Source organism: Oryzias melastigma, linkage group LG24 (genome assembly GCF_002922805.2).
Source record: "Oryzias melastigma strain HK-1 linkage group LG24, ASM292280v2, whole genome shotgun sequence".
NCBI classification, from domain to species: Eukaryota; Metazoa; Chordata; class Actinopteri; order Beloniformes; family Adrianichthyidae; genus Oryzias; species Oryzias melastigma.
In genome coordinates this window covers 20,658,764-20,682,706 of record NC_050535.1, presented here as the reverse complement: position 1 = coordinate 20,682,706, position 23,943 = coordinate 20,658,764, and the positions used below count along the sequence as shown (strand labels likewise).

The window sequence follows — 23,943 nt, the reverse complement described above, 5'->3', positions numbered from 1 at the left end:
CCATACATGCAGTTAGAGTGAAGAACATTCCACTAATATTTGACTCACTGCAAAACTTTAAATCCAAATACCCATAAGGCATTTCACATCACAGTAACAATGCACGGTAGTTCATCAAATAAACAGCATTTACATTAGACCAGTGGGCAGGACAGTTTTATCAGTATCTTGCTCGAGGATATGACTGGACAGGGGGAGCTTGAAACTTCCGATTCATAGGATAAGATCAGGGGGTTACAAACTCCTTACACTGTCTCCCTGTGTGCGTGAAGTGGAGGCGGCGGTGGTGGTGCCGCCGGTTGAGTACAATGTAATCCAATGGCTGAGCTGCGTTTTTGAGTGTGTCCAAGCAAATGTTCATGTCTTCAAAACTCTTCCACTGGTTACAACTTTGAACACTTGAGGGAACCACAAGCACTCCTTAGGAGCAAAGATACTCAGACTTCCCTCTTCCGACCACTTCCTCCAGACCCTCTGAGGTGTTCCCAGGCCAGCCGAGAGGCGTAGTCTCACCAGTGTGTCTTGGAGAGACTAGGTCTTCTCTGGGGCCTCCGCCCAGTGGGACAGGCCTGTAACACCTCTCCAGGGAGGCGTTCAGGAGGCATCCGGACCACATGCTCAAGTCACCTCAACTGGTTCCTCTCAATGTGGAGGAGAAGCGGCTCTACTCCGAGCTCTCTCTGGGTGACTGAGCTCCTCACCCTATCACTAAAGGGAACGCCCAGACACCCTCCAGAGGAAACTCATTTCAAATGCTTGTATTTTTCTCGTTCTTTCAGTCATGACTCCGAGCTTTTGACCAAAGGTGAGTCCTGGAAGGAAGATAAATACACTTCTTGTGTACCACACACAAGGTCAAGCTGCTCCCACAACAGCACAATGGGGCTTAAATGGTGAAGGGCGTATACTTGTATAGCTTCCTACCTTCCTTGAAGGCCTAAAGCGCTTCACAGTCACAGACCCATTCACACATTCACACGAATGGCGGCTCTGCTGCCAAACAATGGCGCCAACCTTCTACCAGAGGTAAGTTGGGGTTCAGTGTCTCGCCCAAGGACACTTGGACGCATGTGGACAAGGCAGGAATTGAACCAATCCTCCCATCAGTAGTCGATCGCTCTATCGCTGCACGACGTTTAAATCTGGTGACTCTGCTGGCCACTCCATTACAGATAGAATAGTGGCTGCTGCTGCTTTTCTGATTAGTTCTTGCACAATTTGGAGGTGTCCTTTGGGTCATTGCCCTGTTGTTGGATGAAACTGGCTCTAATCAAGCGCTCTCCACAGTTGTGAAATGGGAACGATAGCATTCTTAAAATGTTACCTTTTACCACCTTAGCTGCACCAAGGCAACCCCAGACCATTGTGTTACCCCCACCTTGCTTGAAAGATGACAGATTTTGAGTTGTTCTTCTGTGATCCACACACCTGAAACTTTGATTTGTCCGTCCATAACACTTTTTCCAATGTTCCTCTGTCCAGTGTCTGTTCTTTTGTCCATAGTCCTCTTTTTCATTTGATAGTCTCAGATTTGGCTTTTTCTTTGGTACTCTGCCCTGAAGGCCAGCATCCAGAGGTGTCCTTCTTCACCGTAGGTGTTGACACTGGTGCACCATCTAATGAATCTGCCAGCTGATGACTGTGAGGGGTCTTTGTCTCAAACTGGAGACTCTAATTTAATAATCTTCAGCACTTTTGTTGGAGTCTGGACCAAAACAATCTCACAAATGTTTAACTGTTCCTGAAATATTGTAAATTAAAAAGAGAGTGTTGACACAAAACTAAACAGGATTAAATGTTTCTGAGATCCAGCCTGAACTGGAGGAAGCTGAGGAGAAGTTTGGCAGCAGAAGAGCCACACCTGCATTTTGATGTGACTAACTCCTTGTTGATTCACACCACAGCAGCTCCTCCCAACCAAAACTCTCCAACACAACCGATTGTGTCAGAGCAGAGGAGGCAGCACGCTGGGGTCCAGCTGCAGATCCCTTCAGTGCTGTGTGTCCAGAGCTTTCAGGACATCAGCCGCGTGTTTTCTTAAGAAGGAACAGGAGCATAAAAATAAAAGAGGTTCATAATTCCACGTGGAAGAACGGCTTTTTGTCTGTTTGGTGAACATGATGGATGAATGTGGAGATTTGTGCAGAAAGAGAAGCAAAAGACACAATATCTGCAGTGTTGTGCTGTCTTGTGGGTTCCAGACGACCCACTCCCAACATTATCAGGCCTTGGATAGAACAACAATGTGTAGCATACAAGTGCAAGTCATTCTGGGTAAGCGGTATAGCTTTGAGTGTTGTCCATTAAGTAGAAAGTGAGAACTGAAGATTGAAAAGGTTCCTGCCAGGAGTTTTATTTTGAAAAATCAGGTTTATTCTCTTTAGTGATTTTAGATTTCTCCATCCATCAGAGACTTTCTGTTGGGATCTACATTTTAATTCAAGCGACATAACTATAAGTAGAGGATCACCCCATATATGAAGTATAAGATAAAAATAATAGAATAAAAAATCAAAACACTCAAAATAAAACAGCTAATTATAATGGAATGAACCAATAATTACATAATTATTTTTGAGTTGATAAAACCACAAATAAAAGCTTTAAACTATTTAAACTTCACAATATATAAAAACATTTTGCTTAAATGTTAGACTGAAAAAGTGAGTATTTTCATTTCAAGGTCTTCTCTGTAGAGGTCCTCAGGGTTTGACAGATTCATGTCCCTCTGCTGCCCTCTTCTGTTTGTCTCCGTCATTGCAGTCCTCTGGATTTTTCCTGCTGGTGGCGGTTTTTCTCCACAGGATTGGTGGCGGGAACTCCTGACCCACCTGTAAACCCCCTATGCTCACCCTGTATCTAACCACCATTCCACCAGCTAACTTCTGGTAGTATTGAGCCGCAGTTAGAAGATCAAGTTGATCTTGAGCATCAGTTTTCTCCATCTTCTAGCATGACCTCAGTCTTGGATTATCCTATTTATTTCTCGACAGTTTCAGAGTGTGACAGGTAAGTAAAGCTTCATGAAGCATCGAAGCTTCATTTTCTTCTGGATTCCACCTCCGTCCTTTGGATGATAAACCCTTTCACACCCGCGGCGTCTCTGGTGATGTTTAAACAGAAAATCTTTAACATTCTACAACTTCTCATGCTTTTACTTTTGCAGTTTTTGAAATTTTACACAATTATTGAAATTTTATGCAAATTTTGAAATTTTTTTCACATAATTCTTCAAATATTTGTGCACTTTCTGCAAATAATGCAAGTTTGGTATCAAAATGTTCAGTATTTTCAGACAATGCTACTGATGTTTTCTGGGCTAATTCTAAGTTAAGCTAGTATTTTAGCAATGTGCTAGCTTTTTTATGACTATTTTGGCATCTGAGGATTTTTGAGCCAACATTTTAAGCTAATATTTTAGGAACCTTTTTCTTTTTTTTCATGAATTTCTCTATTATTTTTGCACTTTCTGCAAATTATGCAAGTTTGGTTTCAAAACGTTAAGCATGTTCATGACATTATTCAGCATCTTCAAACATCTTCAGTGATCTCATTCAGCAAAATGCATTCACACTAGCATTATTGCAGATAACACAACTTTTCTAGTTCAAATAGAAAACGTCACATTACTGAACAATGGAATTTAATTACGTGATGTTTTGTGTTTTAAATCATTTGTGGAATCCCCTCAGCTTCTAAAGTATACTGGTGGGAACAATGTTTGCACGGGACAAGCAAAGGTCGTCTGAATTCCTCACTACTCAGGGCGTTTGCCATTTTTCAAGGTGTCTGAATCAACAACTGAAAAAAACGAGTCTATGCAAAAAAAGAAAAAAAAAAACTGTTTCGATCAATCAATCAATCAATAATCCTTTATTACTCCCACAATGGGAAAATTCTCTCAGTGGTGGGCAGCAGCCGCTGGACGGCGCTCTATCGTCCAATGATGCTCATTAGATTGGTAGACATAGACCACAATGCATTGCACTTGAGCGAATTGCCATTTGAAAGAAATGTATTGTAGTTTACGTTTTCATCATCAGAACACTGAATTCATAGTCTTTTTAAAATGTTCATATTTATTAGGGTTTTTTCTGTTAAATGTGTGATACTAGATTAACCATTTAGAGAAAAGTCACGAGCATTTGCATTTTCACTTAAATATGTAATGAGGGAGTTCAGAAAAACAAAACGAGCATCAGATTCCTGCTTTTGTCTGCATAAAAAAAAAAAAAGAAAGAAAGAAAGAAAATAGGACAACTAAAGGAAATTAAAAGTTTATTAAAAGAAAAAAAGAGACTGTAGAGTTTGAGCAATAAAATGCAAAACTCTGAATGTCCAGAAAAATAATTATTTTCTTCAAGTTAGCCAGGAAACCAAACGGAAAGTTTCTGCACCAACTCTTCAGTGGTTTTGAGGGTAAACAGCGCCCCCATGAGGCAGCAATGCAGAAAAACACTCAAAAAAAACAGCTTCAAGTACAAACTTCTCAATCAAAAGAAGAGGTAAAAGACGCCCATGGAGCAGGAAGACTTCACAAACCCAGCAGATCCATGGAAAACAGATGATTTCACTAAACTGCAACAGAATTCTTAATACTTCACCATCCGGAAAAGTCTGTAAGAAGCTAAACGTCCAGCTCAGACTCAAAATTGAGTTTCCAGACAAACTTCAGAGTTCAGAACGAACACTGGAAAACTAAAGAGAAAAAAGCGAGAGGTTTTATCCAGACTTAGAATTCAGCAGTTTTTCACCACATCTCTCAATTCCTTTTACCTTAAATGATTGTACAAAAACAAAATGCTGAAATTATTAGTTCTCTTCCAAACAAAAGTACTTGGCAAACCTCAATCAAAGGCCAGCTTCAATCCTAGTTCATAAACATTTATAACAGCGGTGTCAAACTGCAGGCCTCGAGGGCCGCTGACCAACATGTTTTCCAACCAATCCGCTGTTGAAGGCTAAACACACCTGATCCAGGTAATCGGATATGGCAGGATTTCTGGAAAACCAGCAGGAGGCCGGCCCAGGAGGCCTGGAGTTTGACACCCCTAATCTATAAGTTTAAGGTTTTGGAACACATAGAACCATCTCCAAGAAAAGTAAAAAAAACAGCACAACCAACAATGATAAACACGTTTCTCCTGGTTTGAATCTTTGGGTATCTCGTCTTAAAGCGAGCAAGCGTCACCTGAAAACTCGACAGCACCAAGATCCACACCCGACCAGAACAGAACGGGCTCCACAGGAGACACAAACAGAAATACTCCAGGCGGCTCACGCCCCCTGCAGGAGCTCCAAATATTGCACTTTGTTCCCCAAAGCCCTTCCGCCTCAGAAGCACTTCCTGAAGACGATCTGCGGGCCGTACTCCTCGTATTCTTCCTGGCTGATCCACGCGGAGCTGAAGGACGGCGAGTTGGCCAGCACCGCTCCTCCGCTCCACACCAGGAAGTCTCTGTCTTTGAGGCTGGTGACCCGGACCTTCACCGCCATGTCTGCAGGCACCAGGCCCGAGACCTCGGCCTGCAGCCGCTCGGGGAGGCCCGGCAGCAGAGTGTTCCCGCCTAAAACAACAACCACATGAGCTATGGAAAAAAGGAAAGACAGCCGGAATTCCGGAAGAGTCTTCTGGTTACCTGACAGGACGATGTTTTCCAGGAAGCTCCGCCGCAGGTCAATGTCTGACCTCATGATCGACTTGAAGATGCTCTCGTGCATCCCATAATGATCCCGTCCAATCAGCTCTGGTTTGAAGAGGATCTCTGGAGCTCTGAGTACCAACCAAAGAGGGACACTGCGTGACTTATTCCTGATCCTAAATATTCCCCAAAATGCTGAGATTAAATAATCCAGACTGCTCAGATTATAAAGGAGTTCCCCTAAACGGACTGTTCTGATCCGTCTGCATATGTTACCTGAAACGCGCTGAGCCGACGGTCACCACCTGCCCATCAGGCATGGTGTAGTGCATCTCCTTGCAGGTCTGGCTCCTCCCACTCAGCTCGGTTTCGTAGTGCAGAGCCACGCAGCAGCACTTCTCCTTCATCTCCCGGACGATCTCCTCCTCCGCTGAGGTGCGCATGGCCACGCCCTGCTCCTGCAGGAGCTGGGAGCAGACACAGGGAGGCCCACCTTTACATTCAACCGCAGGAACCAGACCGGACCAGACGTGTGGTCATTTCAACTGGATGAAGCCAGTGAGATTTAATGACATATAGACAAAAACAACATTTTGACACTTCTAAGGATCAAAGCCATAAACTGAATCTCTGTTTTCTGTCTGCTGCTCCCTCTAGGGGGCGCCACAGAGAAGAATTCACATCCTCTTCATCCTCCTCCCTCACAGCATCCACCCTCATGTCCTCCTCTGCATCTATGAACCTCCTTTCAATCTTCATCTATATCAGGGGTCTGCAACCTTCAACCCTTAAAGAGCCATTCAGGTTGATTTCTCACCAACCAAAACAAAGTCACAAAGTCTTCACTCACCCTTTAGAAAAATAAGATACTGATCTATATTTATGTTTTTGCTACAGACATGATACATTTAATAAACTATTGCACCTTTTTTGCATAAATAAAACAAACTTGAAGAAAAAATAGCTTTTTATAAAAAGATCTTCTGCAGATCTACGTCTCATCCCCGTCGTGGAAAGCTAGCGTTAGCATCAGAATTCAGTTTTGAGCTTTGTTTTTCTCACCTGTCCAGACTCACCTTTTTCAGGTGCGTGGTAACATCCAGCCCGGCCAGCGGGAAGCGCTGCACCGCATGAGGCAGACAGTAGCCCTCGAACACGGGAACACTGTGGCTCACTCCATCTCCAGAGTCAAACACCAGACCTGCACGCAGCACACCCACAGCTCTGAAGACGTTCAGCAGGAAACCCAAACACTAATAACAGCTCCTAACATGGTCTTGTTACAATTTTCAGAGGATGGAAAGAAAATATACAGAAAAAAAATAGTATTGGAGAACTTCTTTATGCAACTTGTTGTGAATTTCTCCTGCCGCTCTGCTGAAACTATGTCTTAGAAAACGACAGGTTTTTAGATTTTAGCTAAAACTGCATAATTGTAATTAGGATAACACTGGGAACACTTTGAAAAATAGATCCAAAGATGATGGAAGTGAGTTTTTTCATAGAAATCAGATGACCAGGACAGCTCCGTACCCGTGGTTCTCCCCGCGGCGTAGAGCCCCAGCACCGCCTGCAGCGCCACGTATGTGAAGGGAACGTTGAAGAGCTCAAACATGATCTGCACCATCCGCTGCCGGTTGTCCAGAGGGTTCATGGCCGCCTCCGTCAGTAAAACGGGGTGATTGTCGGGCTCCACCCTCAGCGCCAGGAAGGTGTGCTCCCAGATCTGAAAGGAGGCCAGATGAGTGTCCGCCGCCATTCCCATCATGCAACGATAACCAAGTTGAACTTTAACTTTGATCTTTACAGAAACGTTTGAAAACACTTTCAATTCTGATGTGGTCTGAAGCAGAGGACCCCAACCCCCAGACCGGCACCGGTCTGTGGGTCACTCGGTACCGGGCCGCAGACAGAAAAACATAAATAAATGCGCTAACTTAGATTATTTCCATCAAGTTCATTTTCTAAACCTGAAGGAAGTTTTATTTTGAAAGACTTCCGGATTCTGTCCACAACATCCGTCTTGGCCACATGACTTAAAGCAGCTAGCAGCATGGCTAACTGGATAGCTAAGCTAGTAGCTAGGAGCCACTCTTATATGCACATCCGACTGTCCACCGTTTACACACAGATAATAAAGTTGGAAACACAGTGGATTCACGTTTGTATTATGTTTAAAAAATACCAGCTTCTATGACGGTTGTGTCATTCTATTTTGCTTTCAGCATCTTCAGAAGTCATATTCAGCTTACAGCATTCACACTAGCATTATCACAGGTAATGCTATATATATAGTTCATAATTATGTTAAAAAGTTACCGTTTTAAAGTTTTAAAAATGTAGTTTTACAGTGTTCAATAAATCTCTATCCTGTTCATCCCGTGACCTAAAGTGTGTTTTGGATTTTGGCCCCTTGTTGAGTTTGACACCCTTGTTATAAAGGGAAAGGAATCATGTAATGTTTCCTTTATGGAATCTTTCTCACATCAGAAACAACTTCTACAAATCAACAACTTTGTTTCATTGAATCTTCAGCATCTGTGTAAAAAATATCTACAAATATTAAGACTTTTTTGACTAAATTTCTCGTAGCAGCATTTTATTTTGAAAGTATATTTTCCTGTACCAGAAGCTTAAAAAGACCAACTTCTTCTCGTTCAGACCGGTCTGTGAAACTTAAAGCGGTCCGTGGTCTGAAAAAGCTTGGGGACCACTGGTCTAAAGGATGGTCTCCAGGACGTCACCGTCATTCTCTCAGGGCCTCAGGTATCTCCGTTATCCACTAGGAACTCGGATTCTGTGGTTCTGGTAGCGGAAGTATGGAAGACCTTTCAGTCCCCCCCTCACCTTTTCCATGTCGTCCCAGTTCTGAACGGTCCCGTTCTTTATGGGCCGTTTAAGAGCCAGAACCCCCCTCATGTTCTGAGCTTCCTGACCCACGTAGGTCTCTCTCTGAAGGTTACCGTTCATGATTTCCTACAGAGAAGAGAGGAAGAAAACAACATGAACGTGTTTAATAGCTCATTGTGATCATAACAGCTTATGTGACAGTCCTCTGTTGGGACTAATTCATCTGCAGAGCCCGGTTCTGCAGTTCCAAAGGTTCAGGTCACCACGCTCACATGAATCCTAAGGGCTGAACCATTTCACAATTAAATCAGCAAGGGCTTTTTTAAAATGGCTGCCTTTCTCCATACCAATCATTTTATTTTCGGGTTCCTTTGGGGTTACGAATCGGTCCATGTCATTTTTAGAAGAATCTGCAAATGTCACTTTTTGGATTTCCTTGGTAACTGAGGTTTTTGTTAACCACACCCACATTTCTACGACCTTCACATCATGTCATTCCCCACATGCTAATGCTTCATGTAGCTTCCCGAAGATGCTCCAGGAGATATGAGGTGATAGGTCAAAATCCCTGGAGGAGTTTCCATTTGTTTAGGGTCCTAAAGGTGATTTTTTTTTGAGGAGGGAGATTCATGATGGCGGCATCGTCCTGAGGTTGAAGGTCAATGAAACTTTGGTTGTGGCTGTAGACTGAACCCTGTGGGGCGCATATTGAATGTCATGAAGATCAAGTTTCCTTGTCCTATTTTGTAAGAAAATGTGAACATTTCCATATTTCTCACCTCTGCCACAATACGGCGTCCAAGCCGTCAATCCCGTGGCCATCCCATAATAATTCTAAAACTTCTTTTGGATATAACTGACATGTTTCTTGGTTTCATTACAGGATATTGAAAAAAATGTGCTTTTAAAACCCTGTAAGGGATGTTGCCCCCATTCACTTTTTTTGACGGTTTAGCCTATTATGACGTCATCATGTTGGGAGAAAGAGTCCAAAATTCAATTATTTAACAATTATTTAATATTTAATTATTTCATGGTAATGAATTATTACTTTGTGGGAACCAATTATTATTTCATGGGAATGATTTAATTATTTTGTGGAAACAATTTACTTTTTTGTGGTAATGATTCAACTATTTTGTGGGAACAAATTATTACTCAGTGGAAACTAATTATTATTTCGAGGGAACTAATTAGTATTTTTTTACCCATGTCAGGTTGCTGTCTTTGTTAAAAAACTTGAGTTTATTTTGGCGTTTACCTCGTATTTTGGTATTCCGATTATCGTTGGGAATGTGACGTTTGGGAGATCTTGATCTGCAAATCCAGCTTTCATCAAACCAGATCCAGTATCCAGAACGATGGGAGTTTCAAACTGAGCCATCTGCACAAAAGAAGAAACAAATTAGAGTTTTTAGTTAACGATTGTCAGATGATACTTTCTAAAATCTCCTCCTGAGCTTCCCTTAACAGTTCTAGAGTCACTGGTTTAGTAGGAGTTCATCACCATGTGGTCTGGACCAAAGAGAGTTCTGCTTCATCAGGAGCTTAGAGCTGTTTACCGTTGATACTTGGAGCAGAAATACATTTCTAAAGATTTTTAAATGTTTCTGAAATATTTGAAATGATTGCCAAGCACAGGAAGCCCACTGCTTATTTTCCTTTCCTGACAGGATCCTTCAACATACAGCTCAGCACAAATGGATAAACTTTTTAGAAACTTCCAGGGCCACAAATGAGGAAAAGTGTCCGTCACATATTTGGATTATAGGATTTTCTTTTGAATTCAACAAGATTTGAAGATCAAATTTCCTCATCTGTGAGGATTTGATGAAACTCTTCTATTAAATGATGACATTTACACATACATGTTTGTGTATTATTGTATATTATTCTAACTAATCCCGTCTCTGAGAAGAAAACTTTATTTGAAGTGAATATGCTTTAAATCAGGATTACTTCATGTCAGCTGTGCTGGTGAAACCACATTTTCTTTTTCTGCATCAGTAATCATTAAGAAGCAGAAGACAAGGAACATACGTCTCTGACGTTGTCGTGGAGATGCTGCATCTCTTGTGACCCACAGGAAGACGTCCTCATTCTCTCTGAGCTGTGAAGTCCCAGCGTTTCCATCTGCTCGGGTCTTCCATGCGGGTCAAACTCCAGCAGCTGTTCTGGACGTGTTTCTTGAGTTGACTGGACGTTCTTTGTGGACCGCTGGTCCACGTGAAGCAAAAGTCTCTCTGATGGGTCGTCTTCATCTTCACTTGTGCTTTTAGGAGAGTTCTCACTGTTTTTAAGGATCATGTTGTTGTTGTTGTTTTTATTAGGATGTTCTTTCGGGGTGAGAAGAAGCTGACCACTGAGGTCTGGACTTCCATCTCCCCTCTGTGAAGGACCCGGTTCCTCAGCTGCAGAGCAGGAGGCTGGATCCAACACTTCAGGGGGCTCCTGCTCCGCTGCAGCGGGGGGGCGACCGCCAGGATCAAAGGCTGCATCGTCTGGTCTCCTGTTCAGTGCAGGTTCTCCACAGACTGAGGGGTCAGCTTCAGAGCCTCCAGGGTTCTGATTCGGAGATGTCTGAGGATCTTCTTTGGGCTCAGTGAGACCTGATGGTAGAGAAGTTTGGTCCTGAAAATCATTTTGATGCGAACACGAGTTCTTGGCCTCAGATCTGCCTTCTTCGTTCATTTCTTGTTCTTTGTCCAAACTCTCCTCCAGCTTCTCCACCTCTTTTCTCTCCTTTTCCAGCTGTAAGCGAAAAGCCTCCCTCCTTCTAGAAGCAGAGTTTTCTTCAGGGACTGGAGGTCCAGAGGGGTGGCGGTTGAGGTCTTCACAGTGACGGAGTTTGTGGATCTTCTCGCTCTCTTCCATGATCAGCTCGTCCAGGACGTGGACGTCCCTCAGCTCCGTCAGCAGGTCCAGCCTGCACAGAGATGATCCTTCAGCCGTCTGTCCAGCAGCTTCAGCCGCTGAGCTCTCTGCAGCTGAATCTTCTGATTCAAGCTCAAAAGAACCGTCGGAGTCTTCAGGCAGCTCAGAGGAGGACGTCTGCAGGAAGCAGATGAAGACAAAACAATCAGACTCCAGTGGACGAAACATCCATGACAAACCTAAAACAGTGTTCCTCATGGACACAGCCTGGTTGTTCTTACTGACCTGGAAGGATTTCTGTGGTTAAGTGATTCAAAAAATCTGTTCAAACTTTTCAGTACGACTTTGGTAAATTATGACAACGGGTTGTTGGAGCATTGTGGGTATTGTAGTCAAGAGTCTGGCGACGCGATACATACTGACGTAACAAAGTGAGAGCATTGGTTGTATTTTATGTTACAATGAAACTACAGTGGAAAATGTAGGATTTACAAGAATAAAGTTGCAAAATTGTGACAATGGATTCATTTTACAAAAATAAAGTCAAAAAATGATAAGAAAAAGAAATGTAATTTAAAAAGGAAAAAGCCATACTTTCATCCCCCTAAAATGTCCTTATGCTAATGTTGACTCACTAAAAGACGTAGCATTTCCTTATTTGTGAAACCAATCCTGAAGTACAAAAGCTGACAAAGTCTTCTACGGCTCTCACACTGAAACAGTTGGTTTTTTATTTTTCTTAGTAAAAAGATTTTTGACTCACAAATTTATAACTTTAATTTTCTAAATTCTCAACTTATGTTATTATAAATATTATAAAATATTCACTTTTGTACTCATTTCTACCATTTTACTCTCGTAAAATAACTTTTTTCTCATAATTTTGCTTATTATTCTAAATTTTTTTTTTTACTTTTTTCTCCTAAAATTATGAAATTCATTAATTACATAATATTAATTAATTACTAATTAGGACTTTTTTTATCATAAATTTATTTATTTTTGGTGGCTCTAATACTCTATTGTAATGTTTAAAGTTTTATCTGTCGTGTTTCTGGATATCAGAGATTATAGAGACAAACGTGAACAGCACAATTCATCTGAAGAACTTCCCATCAACCCCTCTGACCAATCACTGGCCGCCTATAGGCATCCTGGGTAGTGTAGTCATACCACATGATCACCTTTTTGCAGGAGGTGGCTTTTGGTTTAAAGAAAATACAGCTTTTTTTTTACTGAATCTTTACTTGAAGACAATCTTCCACATTTATTATATTATTTTATTTGGAAAACAGACAAATATTGGATGGTTATGAAGATGCTAGAAAATCAGAAGAGTCTTTACCCACACATAAGTGAGACTTTCCTCCCTCTTCATTGTTCAAACCTTCTCTGTCAGTCTGTTAATGCTGATTTTTTAGACCAAAAATAACCTGTAAGAAACTGAAGATTCTCTAAGGAGGAAGAGGAGGAGCTAAAGAGACGTACCTCAGAGAGCGGGTCTTCTCTGTCCAGCAGTGTAAACTCATCATTCTCCGTCCACATCAGAGAATCCAGAACAGCTTGTATAGCCAAAACATTTTCTTCCTCCTGCACAACAATGAAGCTTAGAACAGAGCGCCGTTGTTCTCCAGAAGCATTTAATAATCCATGAGAGACAATGTGAGATTCAAACTCGAAGGTTTTCACCTCCAGGATTTCATTCGTCTTCTCCAGCAGTTTCTCCACCTCCTGGAGACCCTCCTGCTCCTTCACATCCCAGTCCTGAGAGAAGTCCATCCTGCTGGAAGAGAAGACCTCCTTAAACTCTGCAGCAAACTCACGACGTTCTCACAGAAGCTGCAAGAATGCTTTTGAATCCTCACTAAAAGATGGAGAATCTTTACTATCGAGGACAAAATCTAAAGAGATACGTTTAGAAGACCACAAAACGTTTGTTTAATCCCCTCAACCTGCTGAGGACGAGCAGTGAACCTGAGAGATGTTCACTCAGCTGACCATGTGACATCACCAGTTCACCTAAAGGAAGACCTGGTCTTTTATTTTGAAAATTCGCCCACAGCAGCACCACCACACCGAGCCCGTGTGCTGTGGTGCAGCGTCCCAGCCGCCTTGGAGACTGAGGGCAGCCATCGCTCATCAACAGAGTCGAGTATCATGTTGAAGTTGCAGCATAAGGTTGGGTCTGGTTAGTCAGTCAAGTTTGAGAAGAGTAAATTCTGAGGGGAACACACGAAGAACGCAGACAGGACACTGTTCCATGAGATCACTCGTTATTGCTGGATAAGGATGTAACGATTCTTCGTGAATCGGTAAAAAACTGATTCAAACTCACCAACATGTTTGTTTTTGGAGAAAATTAAAAAGAAATCGGATTGTCTCGGCCTGAGCAGAGCAGATGACATTTCTCCATGCAGGCTCGCTGTGACTGAGTGCCTGTGTGTGCACACTTGTCAGTGTGCGTGCCTGTGAAAGTGCCTGTGTGCGCGTGAGCTTGTGTGCCTGTATGCTTGCCGGAGTTTGTGCGCACATGCCTGCGAGTGTGTGATTGCATGCATGTACGCACAAACTCAGTGCATACCTGTGATTGTGCGCGCGCGCCTGTAACTGTGTGTGTATGAGTCTGTGCTAGCCCCTGCGAGTATGTGTGTGTGCCCCTGTGAGTGTGCTTGTTAGTGTGCCTGTGAGTGTGTGTAGCTGAGGGCTGAATGCCCTTCAGCCGTTGTAGGTACCACATATGCTCGGCCTGTCAGATCGGCTCAGGGGCTTGCGCATAGATGACGTGTAAGATTGTGATTGGTCCGGACCATTAGAACACTGTCACGTGACACGGGGAATGACACACTTCCGCCATAACAATGCACGGATTCTTCCCGAGTTAAAAACCGAGGAGGTCCGAACAAATACGTTAAGAATCACAAAAGGAGAAGGAATATTTGCAATCAGCCGCAAAAACTTGACAACGAAATAATCCGATGGAGAGGAATCATCACGGGATAATGATCGTTATTTTAATAGAGAGAAATCAGGCTGGGAAGCATGAAGTTTGAGGTAAAGTGGGTGGTAGCGAGTAGCATGCTAGCTTGTTGTTGGTCGCACATTTTTTTAAAAAGAAAGTAATTATTCGCACGTATTTTTTCTAAATACATCCTGCCAATGTTGAAGTGGTCGCACGGACCGGATGAAGTCCCGCTAGAATATGCAGCTCACTTTCTGCTCCGTTACACAAACACTGAGGAGAGCAGACATTAGTGAAGGAGCTGTCAATGCCAAAATAATAGATAATAGCCCGAGCAGATCTTAACACTTTTTCTTTTCTTTTTTGAAAAATAAACTGTATTGTAAACATCAGTTTCAGTACAGAAAATCTGCAAATCAGCCAACTCGTTTGTTACAGCGTGACATCATCACTAGTCGCAAGCCCCCGAGCCGATCTGACAGGCCGAGCACATCTGTTACCTACACCGTGCTTCCCCTCCAGCTCCTTTAGATTTAAAAGTTTCACATAAGTCAGTCCCTCCAGGATGTCACAACTATTAACACAACTTCAAGCAAAGCCGAGATTTGTTGCCCTTTTCTGCAACTTTACATTTTCATTAAACTTTACTGCATCTTTGACCAATCTCCCGTGACTATAGTCATGATGACGATGCAGCTTCACGACTGTTTCTCTTCTGGCTCCTTCCTGGGAGCCGTGCTCTTTTTATAATCTCTCTTTACCTCTCGGTCTGTTTTATCTGCATAAGTCAAAATTTTGACTTTAAAACTGTGAATCGAATTGTGACTGAATGTTACATTCCTACTGCTGGATGTTATCAGACGAAGATCTACCTGCTGGCAGCGTCTGCCTTCTGCCCGTGGAGGTCGTAGGAGTCCTCTGTGGAGCGCTCGTCTCCTCCTTCGGCGATGGTGCTGGACGGGATTCCGGTGCGGCCGACCTCGGGATCCTCCACGCTGCTCCGGGACTCCGTCTGCGTGGAAGCAGCGTGGAGCTCTGATGCATCATGGGAGCCTGTCCTCTGGGGCGTTGGGTTCGGCGTGATAGTGACGGTGTAAGAGTCCTCCAGATCATCTACAGGTAGGCTCAACCAGGGGTTAGTGGGGGGGGCCGCAGAGCGCTTCACTTTGATCTCAAAGTTCACGGCGTCCGCCTGCCCTTTGGGGGGGGCCCGGATGCTCGCCCTGGAGGAGTTTCCCACGGAGCCAAAGCCGAGCTCCTCTGGGTCGCAGTCTGACACGCTGCAGATCTCCTCCTGGATCTGAGGCTGCCTCCGGCCCGGACTCACGGCCTCCCCGATCCCATCCATGCCCCCCCTCCCCACGGGCGCCTCCAGCTGCCCGAAGCCGGAGTCAAAGGAGCCGAGCGAAGGCAGTCCACCTCCTCTGAGCTCTGGCTCTGAAGAGCTGTGCTGCAGCTCCTCCACGGTGTCGCTGTCGGACGACGGCTTAACCCGACTGCTCCGCAGCAGATCGTACTGCCACTGCAGGGCCAGCTGGAGCTGCTCCACCGGCACTGGCCCAGAGGAGATCAGGAGCTTCCTGAGGGTCATGCAGCTGAGGGGGACCACAAATGCAAAGTTCACAAATCCAGCAGCAAAAGGATTCAGCTTCAAAAACTGGAACCTCCAGATTTGAAAACTGTTGTATAAGATTTAGTTCTTTCATTTAACAGTTTAGAAAAAAACCCAAGAACTAGTAGAAGGTCTCACCGTTGAGAAATCTGCCTCCCCGCCTGCTGGATCTCCGGGTCTGGGATGGCATTGGACACATGAGCCAGATGGAGCAGCACCTCCATGTCTGGAGGCGGATTCTTCTTCAGGAAACGCGCCAGCCTCTGCCGCCACGCAGGAATGGAAGCCCTCCGAGAAGAAGCTGGATCTTTATAGACACCAGACAGCAGCTCCTGAAGGAAGTTCTCGCAGAGGACCAGATGGTACCAGCTGCTGACCTGTGGGGGGGTCAGAACCTGCAGTTAATCACATGCATGGAGCTGAAAACCAGGAGAAACTGCTTCAATTCTGACAGGAAGTTCCATCAAGATACATGAGAAAGTCCAGTTTATTTTCAAAGTATAATAAAATTTTCACAATAAAACACCAAAATTGGCAAATGTGATCATGTTTTTGTATCTAAACAGAGTGTAGAGATGAAGATAAACACACAATCAGAACACACACTTCTCTGTGTGTCTCAACAACAGAATTAAAGAAGTGTCGGTCACAGGGGTGCATGGAGCTCCAGGCAAAATGTGATTTGTGCACCTCCACCCATACACACGAATATCACTGAATGCAAAAAGAAACACTGTAGCTGCCTGGAATATGTTATATAATAATCACTTAAAACATTACTGAGTATAAAAATACTTCTCTCTAGCCAGAGCGCAAACCCCCAACCTCTGCAGTGGAAGACAGACGCACTGACATTTAGTGTTCTTCTCCCAGGATCTAGATCTTTATACATCTCCAGTGTTTAAGGTTTCAAGATTTCTGTTAAGGGTTTAAAAAGAGAAAAAAAAAAACTCCATCGCCAGTTAAATTCCTCTTTTCTGAGCAAAAACAAAATCATTTTTTGACCGAAATGGGGAATGAATGTAATGAATGTAAATAAAACAGACAACTGCCTCGAGTCAGTTTTTTCCTCCTCTTCCTTTCTTTTTTTCAACCTAAAACTGTCCCTGACGGCTTGTTTTTCTGCTTTTTCATCCTTAAAGTTTTAAAGAAGCTCTAACAGATAACACTGCCCCCCCCCCATCGTCGACATCAGGTGCATCAGGTAAAGAGGAGCGCAGCACCAGACAAAATTATTGATTTTGTCAAACTTTTATTACCTTTTTTAAACATTTTTTTTAAATGAGTGGTGTGTTAAAATTAAGAAAAAAAATAATAAAATAAAAAATCCTTGCAATTTTGCGCCCCCTCCAGCAGGTGGCACCCTTAGGAGCCACCTAGCTCCCTTTCTCCCAGGTCTACTAACTACTTGCTTCTTCTTAGCAGAACCATGAGGTCATATTTTTAGGTTATTAATTTACCCTTGATGGCAAAAACAAAAAAGTTCTGGCAGAAGCGTCTGTCAACCGTTGCTGAAAAATGCGCGGTGTGAACTGCAGGAGAGCGGATGCTGGGCTCTGCGGCGCTTCTGTGTCTATTGTGAACCTTTTCAAAGATCTGGACAGTTTCGGGTTTGTCCCGTCTGCCTCCTCTGATCAGGCGAGGGAACTCGCCTTGCTGTGGTGGAGGTGGTAGCTGTGGACCGCTCTGAGGGTCTGATGGATGTAATGCACAGAGGAGTGGAGGTTGTCCTTCAGCCTCTCCAGGTCCAGAACCCAGCTCTCCCGGCTCCGAGCCTCCAAAGGCAGAACCTCGGCCACCGTGTGGATCAAGTCTTCAGCGCACCGGACCAGAGCCTGGTCCAGGAGAGAAGGGACACACATGCAGCTGAAGGGAGAAGGACGAGTTTTACGCCTGGTACCAAGCAGAAACCGCAGCTCACCACAGCAGGAGTGTGAATGGAGCCTTTAAACTCAGACAGCAACGTTTCAGCTTTCACGCCGTCCTCTGCAATCTCCAGTTTGTACGGCTGAAGCTTCTCCTGAAGGCGTTCGATCTTCTCCGTCATCTGTTCAGGGGAGATTCAGAGGATTGACCACGCTCCACAGAAACCAGACTTTCTACCGTGGAGGTTCATGGATGGTCATGTGGATGATCAGTCACAGCAATGACAAAGTGGAAGAACACATGAAGCCACAGAGCGCACGTCAAAGAAATTCTTCCAGCACAAACGAACCATCAGAACCAGCAGCTGGGATGTTAGTGGATAACAAAATGAAGCTTTACATCAGTTTAAGATTCATATCAGTTTCATTTTTCTCTTTTTACAAGACAAACAAACACAACTCTGTTGACTTAATCACTTATAGAAGAATGTCACTGATGTATGTAAAAAACACAGCAGTGGGAGCTTCATTATATGGGTTTCTACAGACTGTTAGATACCAGCCTCACATCAATAAAAACATCAGTTTGAGGCATAAATCATCTAAGACATTTATGAAAGCTTTTACTAATTTCTATGCTTCTTGCAAAAACAGATGATTTTTTCTTTCAATATTTCTTTCAAATTTACAATGTGTGCTTTAGAAATATTTTCAAATGATCTGTTTTTATTTACAGTGTGACGTTTTCATGATTCGATCGTTAGGTTTGAAGAAGCACATCAGTTTCCATCGGTCAAACTCTTCATAAACATTTGCTCTGAACCCCCCAGACTCACCTCTAGGGCGTCACTGCGCAGTTGGACCACCTGAAGCTGCAGATGGGCTTTGGAAAAGGCCTGCTGCCACAGCAGCTCCACCTTCTCCACCGCAGCAGTGATTCTGGAGGACACACAGAAACCCAAAAGGAAGGAGCTCACAGATACACGCTGCAACACGGCTGAACAACAGGAAGTGAGAAGGTCCATTTAGAAACCTGCTGTGGTTCTGAAGCATGTCGAAGGCGGTTTGGGTGAAGAGGGTGGTGCCCACCATGTCCTGGTAGCACGGGTCCAAGTCAGGGAGGTGCAGCTTCTCCACCACACCCTCACAGTGCCTCAGCAGCTCGTCCAGACCCAGATCCCTGCAGCCTCGGCACAAACATGCAGGTCAGAGTCTGAGCCGATGGGCTCACCCGGGCTCACACAGCTAACGTCGTGGCTCCAATGTGAGTCCAGCAGTTATTACGCAGCTTTAAAAGTGCGAGAGGACGATCATGTTCGCCCTCTGGGAATCTGTTTAGAAGGAGAAATACTCGGAAATGCAAAAACAAAATGTGTTCTCTTTCAGAAGAAAAATGACACACAGACATGTTAAAAACTCAAAAAAAGGTTTTTATTGGAGGGAGACTTTAATGAGAAGTGGAGGGTGATGTTGTGGGAATGTTGAGTAAAAAAGGAGTAGAACGATGTCCCTGTGTTTGTTTCGAACAAATGCCCCAGGACAGAACCCTGAGGAACACCAGAAAGATCTGAAGGAGTGAAACTAAATGAACTGGTGCAGTTAGAGAGGTAATTCTGAAACCATCGTAGAGGAATGAGAGACATTCCGGTAAAGGAGAGGACAGAGTCGAAGGATGAGCATGAATGTCACCTCCTGAGCTGCAGGAACTTTGCTTCGTTGGTGTAGCAGAAGTGCTGCAGATCCTTGAGGGTGGAGGGGGGCTGCAGCCTGGACATAGCCTGCAGGGTGGAGATGCACGAGGGCAGACGCTGCACCACAGACACGAACTCCTGGACAAATGAGTCAATCTCCTGCAGGAAAGAGCCAGAACAACCGTCAAGAGTCTGTACTCCAAACACTGAGTGGTGTCTAAAAACACATGTTCCAGGGTTTGTCGTACGACACCAAACAACCCAGCAGATCTGCTGGTTAATAATCTGGGTCAAGGGTCACCAACCTTCAAACCTCAAAGAGCCATCTGAGCTGATTTGTCACTGACCACAACCCAGTAACTCGTTGTAAACACAGCTCAGGCGATAAATGAAGGAACTCTGTAAAATGTTTCTACATTATTGATCAGAAAACCATTCAACCATTTCAAATACGAAATTTAAACATGACTGAGAACTCTTCAGTAGAAGGTCTCTGATGTTTGGAGCAGCTGAATGTACAAACTCATGAGAGAGGACTCCTTTCACTTGTTAATGAGGTCAGCTGATGACGCCATCCATTTGCACACGCTTCACCACGGTAACGGACAAAAGAGCCGCCAGCGTGGATCTCATGAATGGATTCACAAATGGAAACGGAGGCTCACTCTTCATCACCGATGATGATGAGGAGGAGGAGGAGGACTATATTTTGGGCTGAATTTACTCCACTGTTGACTATTTATGTACAACTATGAGGAATAAAAAACAATCAAAATGAATGCATACAAATACACTTTTAGTGGTGATTGTATGAAACTCCTGAAACACTGTAGTATTCAGTGATTCTGTGTGATTTAGCACCAAGTGTCCTCCTTTACAAACCTTTCACAATAAAAGCCTTTGCAAGAAACAGGAAAAGGTAGCGGTTTGACCAACGAGAATCCAGACTTCTCCATGTTAAGGAGGGTTTAGACAAAAATAAGAATATGGATGTAACTGATTACACTCACTACCCACAACCCCTAAAAATATTTGTTGTTCAGAGCATTACTGCTTGTATTTTTGGTATTCATAAACTTTACAGTTTTTGAAATATTGAGCAAAACATCCCCATAGAAACTGGATGAGAAAGTCTTCAAATTCAGTAGTTTTAAGAAGATTAGCAACAAGACTTTAAATATATTCATGGGGTGTGTTTTTTTATCTTTTATATTAATTTAAAAATGATATTGAGCTATTATATCAGCATTATACTAGCTCATTTGGGTAATATGTTATCTACTGAGGTCTTTTTTTAGGCTAATATTTTAGCAGCATGCTAATGTTTGTGGCTATTTTGACATCTTCTGGGGATTTTTAAGACTAATTTAGAGTTTAGCTTCTATTTTAGCAATTGGTTAATGTTTTTTGACTAATCAGATTTACTGAGGAATTTTAGGCTATTTTGGAGTTTAGCTAGTGGCCTGAGCAACATGCTAGCCCCCCCCTTTTTTTTTTTTTTTTTTTTTTTTGCTAATATGGCCTCCACTAAGGTTTTTTTGGCTAATTTGGAGTTTAGCTCATATTTAAGCAACATACTATGTATTGAGGATTTTTAAGCACAACAAATTTATCACAAATTTTTAGAAATTTAGGTCAACTTTCGCTCTTTCAAAGATCTTTAACAAAAATTCCAGTTTTTTAGCAAATGTAACATTTTGCAAATAGCTTTAGCATTTTCAGCAAATTCATTCAGCAGTTAAAGTAAATTGTGTCACTATTTTCAGCAAAAAGCTTCAGCGAATACTTTCAGCAGAAAGTATTCACAATAGCATTATTGCAGGTAAAACAGATTCTCTAGTTAAATTTACTTACAACTTTTTTATATTTTTGTTATCAGACACGCAATTTAAATCATACGTCATGTTTCGACGGAGAAGTTCCGTCTTCAGAGTGTGACGTGTATAAACAGCTGATATTTGACTATTAAATTTACTTACAGTTTTTCAAAAGACTCATCATTCAAACCAAATGCATTGTGGTTTTATTATTATTTTATATTTGCCAGTCTCATTTCATGCCACTGGATTTTAGAATTGTAGATTAGGTTGACGAAGGACCTGTAGAGTCGTGATGGGATTCTGACAGGACCAGACATGATGAGTGAACTGAGAAGAGGAAGCCTCTACCTTGATGAAGCTGACCCAGCTCTGGTGACAGTATCTCAAATACCCGCCGAGCGACACGGGCAGCTGGCTGCGATCGATGTAGTTGGAGAGCTCCTGGAGTTCTTTTAGGAGGATTTTCTACAAAATGAGAAGTTTTACAGAAGAATCGCATGTAAATGAAGCCATTTCCTTTTTTCTACTCACTCTGAAGGAAGGGGAGTGGGTCTTTGATGGAGCCAGGAGCTTCAGCAGCAGCTTCAGCACCTCCTTCTTGGTGGGCTGAATGATGTAAACGCTGTGAAGCCTTTGGTTGGGCGGCTGCTGAAAGAGAAGAGGCAGCGTTCTGGTTTAACAGACGAAGACATTTGGGAGAAACTTTTATTTTTTTTAATTAGGGAATCCCCCCCTCCAAAAGAAATATAGTCATGAGCGGCTTTGTTTGGCCTACAAGTATGGGGTCAAATCGGGATCAGCTCAAAGCGAATGAAAAACCAGACTCAAAATTAGAAAAAAAAAAAGGATTGTGAGTTTGAGTAAAACAAGTAAATCTTTGAAAGGAGTTTAAAGCTTGAAAATATATGTTGAAAACTTGAAGGAATTATTGGAAATTTGAAAAAATATTATTGAATATTTTCAGCCTGAGTTTGCTGTTCTTGTCAATCGATCTCCTCCGTGCAGTTTTTCATGAAGACGTTACATAAATCTTCATCGTGATTAGATCCTCGTTTTCATCCCAATGCTAGAATTATTCTTCTATGAAAGTGGAACAGTAAGAATAAAAATGAGAGAAAAGTGAGAAAATATTCCTATGTGTCTGAGAAATGTAAAACCAGGATCAGCTCAACAGCGAAAACTAAAAAAATCTGAATCGAAACTGAAAACAGAGAAACGAAAGCAAAGACTAAGAAACGGAAAAAAGTAAAGTTGAAAGTACAAATAAACATTTTTTATTAGTAACAGCTTTAGTTTTTTTTTTAATTCAAGTTTCAAATTAATTAAAGTTTTCAATATGTTTTTTCGAGTTTAAAACTGCTTACAAATGTTCACATTTTTTTCCTTCCTTCATAAGGTGCTCACACAGGCCGTGTCGACGCATGTTCAAGTGCACACAAAGACGTGCACACCAGAGTTCCTGGCCTCTGCGTCTGGAGCGCGCGTACGTGCACGTTCCTATGCAAGTTCTTAAGTTGGGTTGCGAGCTCTACGCACAAATCGAGCACGCACGAATCTTCAACTCAGTTCAACATTCCTTTGTGCAATCGCAGCAGAGCTGTGACCAATCAGAACCTCCAGATTCAGGAAATGGATTACAACTGTCGAGTTCCTCAGGTCAAAATAATTCAGGGCCCAGACCAACGAACCGTCTCAACTGGATCAAGGAGAAGAAGAACCGGACTGTTGGTCAGATGATGTTTTCTGATGAAAGGAAAGTGTGTCTCATTTAGGAATCAAGGTTTTTGGAGGAAGACTGAGGAGCAGAACCCAAACCGCTGGAGGTCCAGAGAGAAATCTCCAGTCAGTCAAGGTCTGGGTTGTAACGTCCAGCTCTGGTGTTGGTAAACTCTGTTTTCTTTAATCCAAATTCACTGCTGCAGTCCAGCAGAATGTTCATGATTCCCTCTGCTGAGGATCTGGATGGAGATGCAGATTTCATCTTCCAGCAGGACCTGGTCCGTCTGCGAGCTGGAGCTCCAATTTATGTAAAAATAAAGAAATACTTGAAATGGATGAAACAGTGGGTCCTGAAAGTTCTATGCTTGCGACTTTTATCAGTTTTTTTAGATACATTCATGTTAGGTTAGGACAGCTCATTTTGTGCTGCTCCCAGAAGAAAACACAATCAAAGCTCAGAAGAAAGCCTGAAAGCAATCCGACAGATTTAGACCGCAGAGGCTCTATATTATCTACATACTCGCTCATAATTATGTTCATTTACTGAAAATACTTTGAGGCTTTTCCATGTGACCAACTATGCATGTGACCCCCCACCCCTCCCCACCAAACACACAGGAATTTCTCTTCGAGTTTCAAACTGTACGTTTCAGCGAGTCCAAACGGATAAAGAACATTATACAACTGGATGCTGCAGGCAGGAGAACAAAGCCTGGTCTGGTCAGGACCCACTCGGAGCGCCGCACATGCATTATTTAGAGCTGCAGCTCCTCACCAACGTCACGGTTTCATGTGCCGCTTCAGAGCCCAACGTTTCATTGGAAATAAAAAAAAACCTATTTCTTAATAGTTTAAGAAGAGACAAAGATGTGGCAGAGAGAGAACAGAGTGGTGCTGATGGGGGGGGGGGG

At 43.1% G+C, this 23,943-nt stretch overlaps 1 protein-coding gene across 5 annotated transcripts in view; it reads right to left on the bottom strand.

Moving 5' to 3' along the window:
* Positions 1-4,264: 4,264 nt before the first annotated feature.
* Positions 4,265-23,943, bottom strand: part of LOC112157760 — a 27,440-nt gene continuing 7,761 nt past the window's right edge. The window contains exons 5-23 of one of the 5 annotated variants that reach the window (XM_024290742.2): positions 21,845-21,961; positions 21,662-21,778; positions 19,492-19,652; positions 18,836-18,982; positions 18,639-18,741; positions 17,859-17,984; positions 17,590-17,772; positions 16,076-16,314; positions 15,198-15,920; positions 13,056-13,149; positions 12,855-12,956; positions 10,533-11,543; positions 9,754-9,876; positions 8,490-8,618; positions 7,176-7,368; positions 6,719-6,843; positions 5,919-6,109; positions 5,640-5,773; positions 4,265-5,567 (exon numbers count right to left, since the gene is read on the bottom strand). In XM_024290742.2, the coding sequence (XP_024146510.1) occupies positions 5,335-5,567; positions 5,640-5,773; positions 5,919-6,109; positions 6,719-6,843; positions 7,176-7,368; positions 8,490-8,618; positions 9,754-9,876; positions 10,533-11,543; positions 12,855-12,956; positions 13,056-13,149; positions 15,198-15,920; positions 16,076-16,314; positions 17,590-17,772; positions 17,859-17,984; positions 18,639-18,741; positions 18,836-18,982; positions 19,492-19,652; positions 21,662-21,778; positions 21,845-21,961 (4,251 nt within the window). In that variant the 3' untranslated portion in view covers positions 4,265-5,334. Of the gene's footprint in view, positions 5,774-5,918; positions 6,110-6,704; positions 6,844-7,175; positions 7,369-8,489; positions 8,619-9,753; positions 9,877-10,532; positions 11,544-12,854; positions 12,957-13,055; positions 13,150-15,197; positions 15,921-16,075; positions 16,315-17,589; positions 17,773-17,858; positions 17,985-18,638; positions 18,742-18,835; positions 18,983-19,491; positions 19,653-21,661; positions 21,779-21,844; positions 21,962-23,943 lie in introns of all 5 variants that reach the window. The other 4 variants (XM_036210525.1, XM_036210527.1, XM_036210526.1 and 1 more) reach the window with 4 other exon arrangements.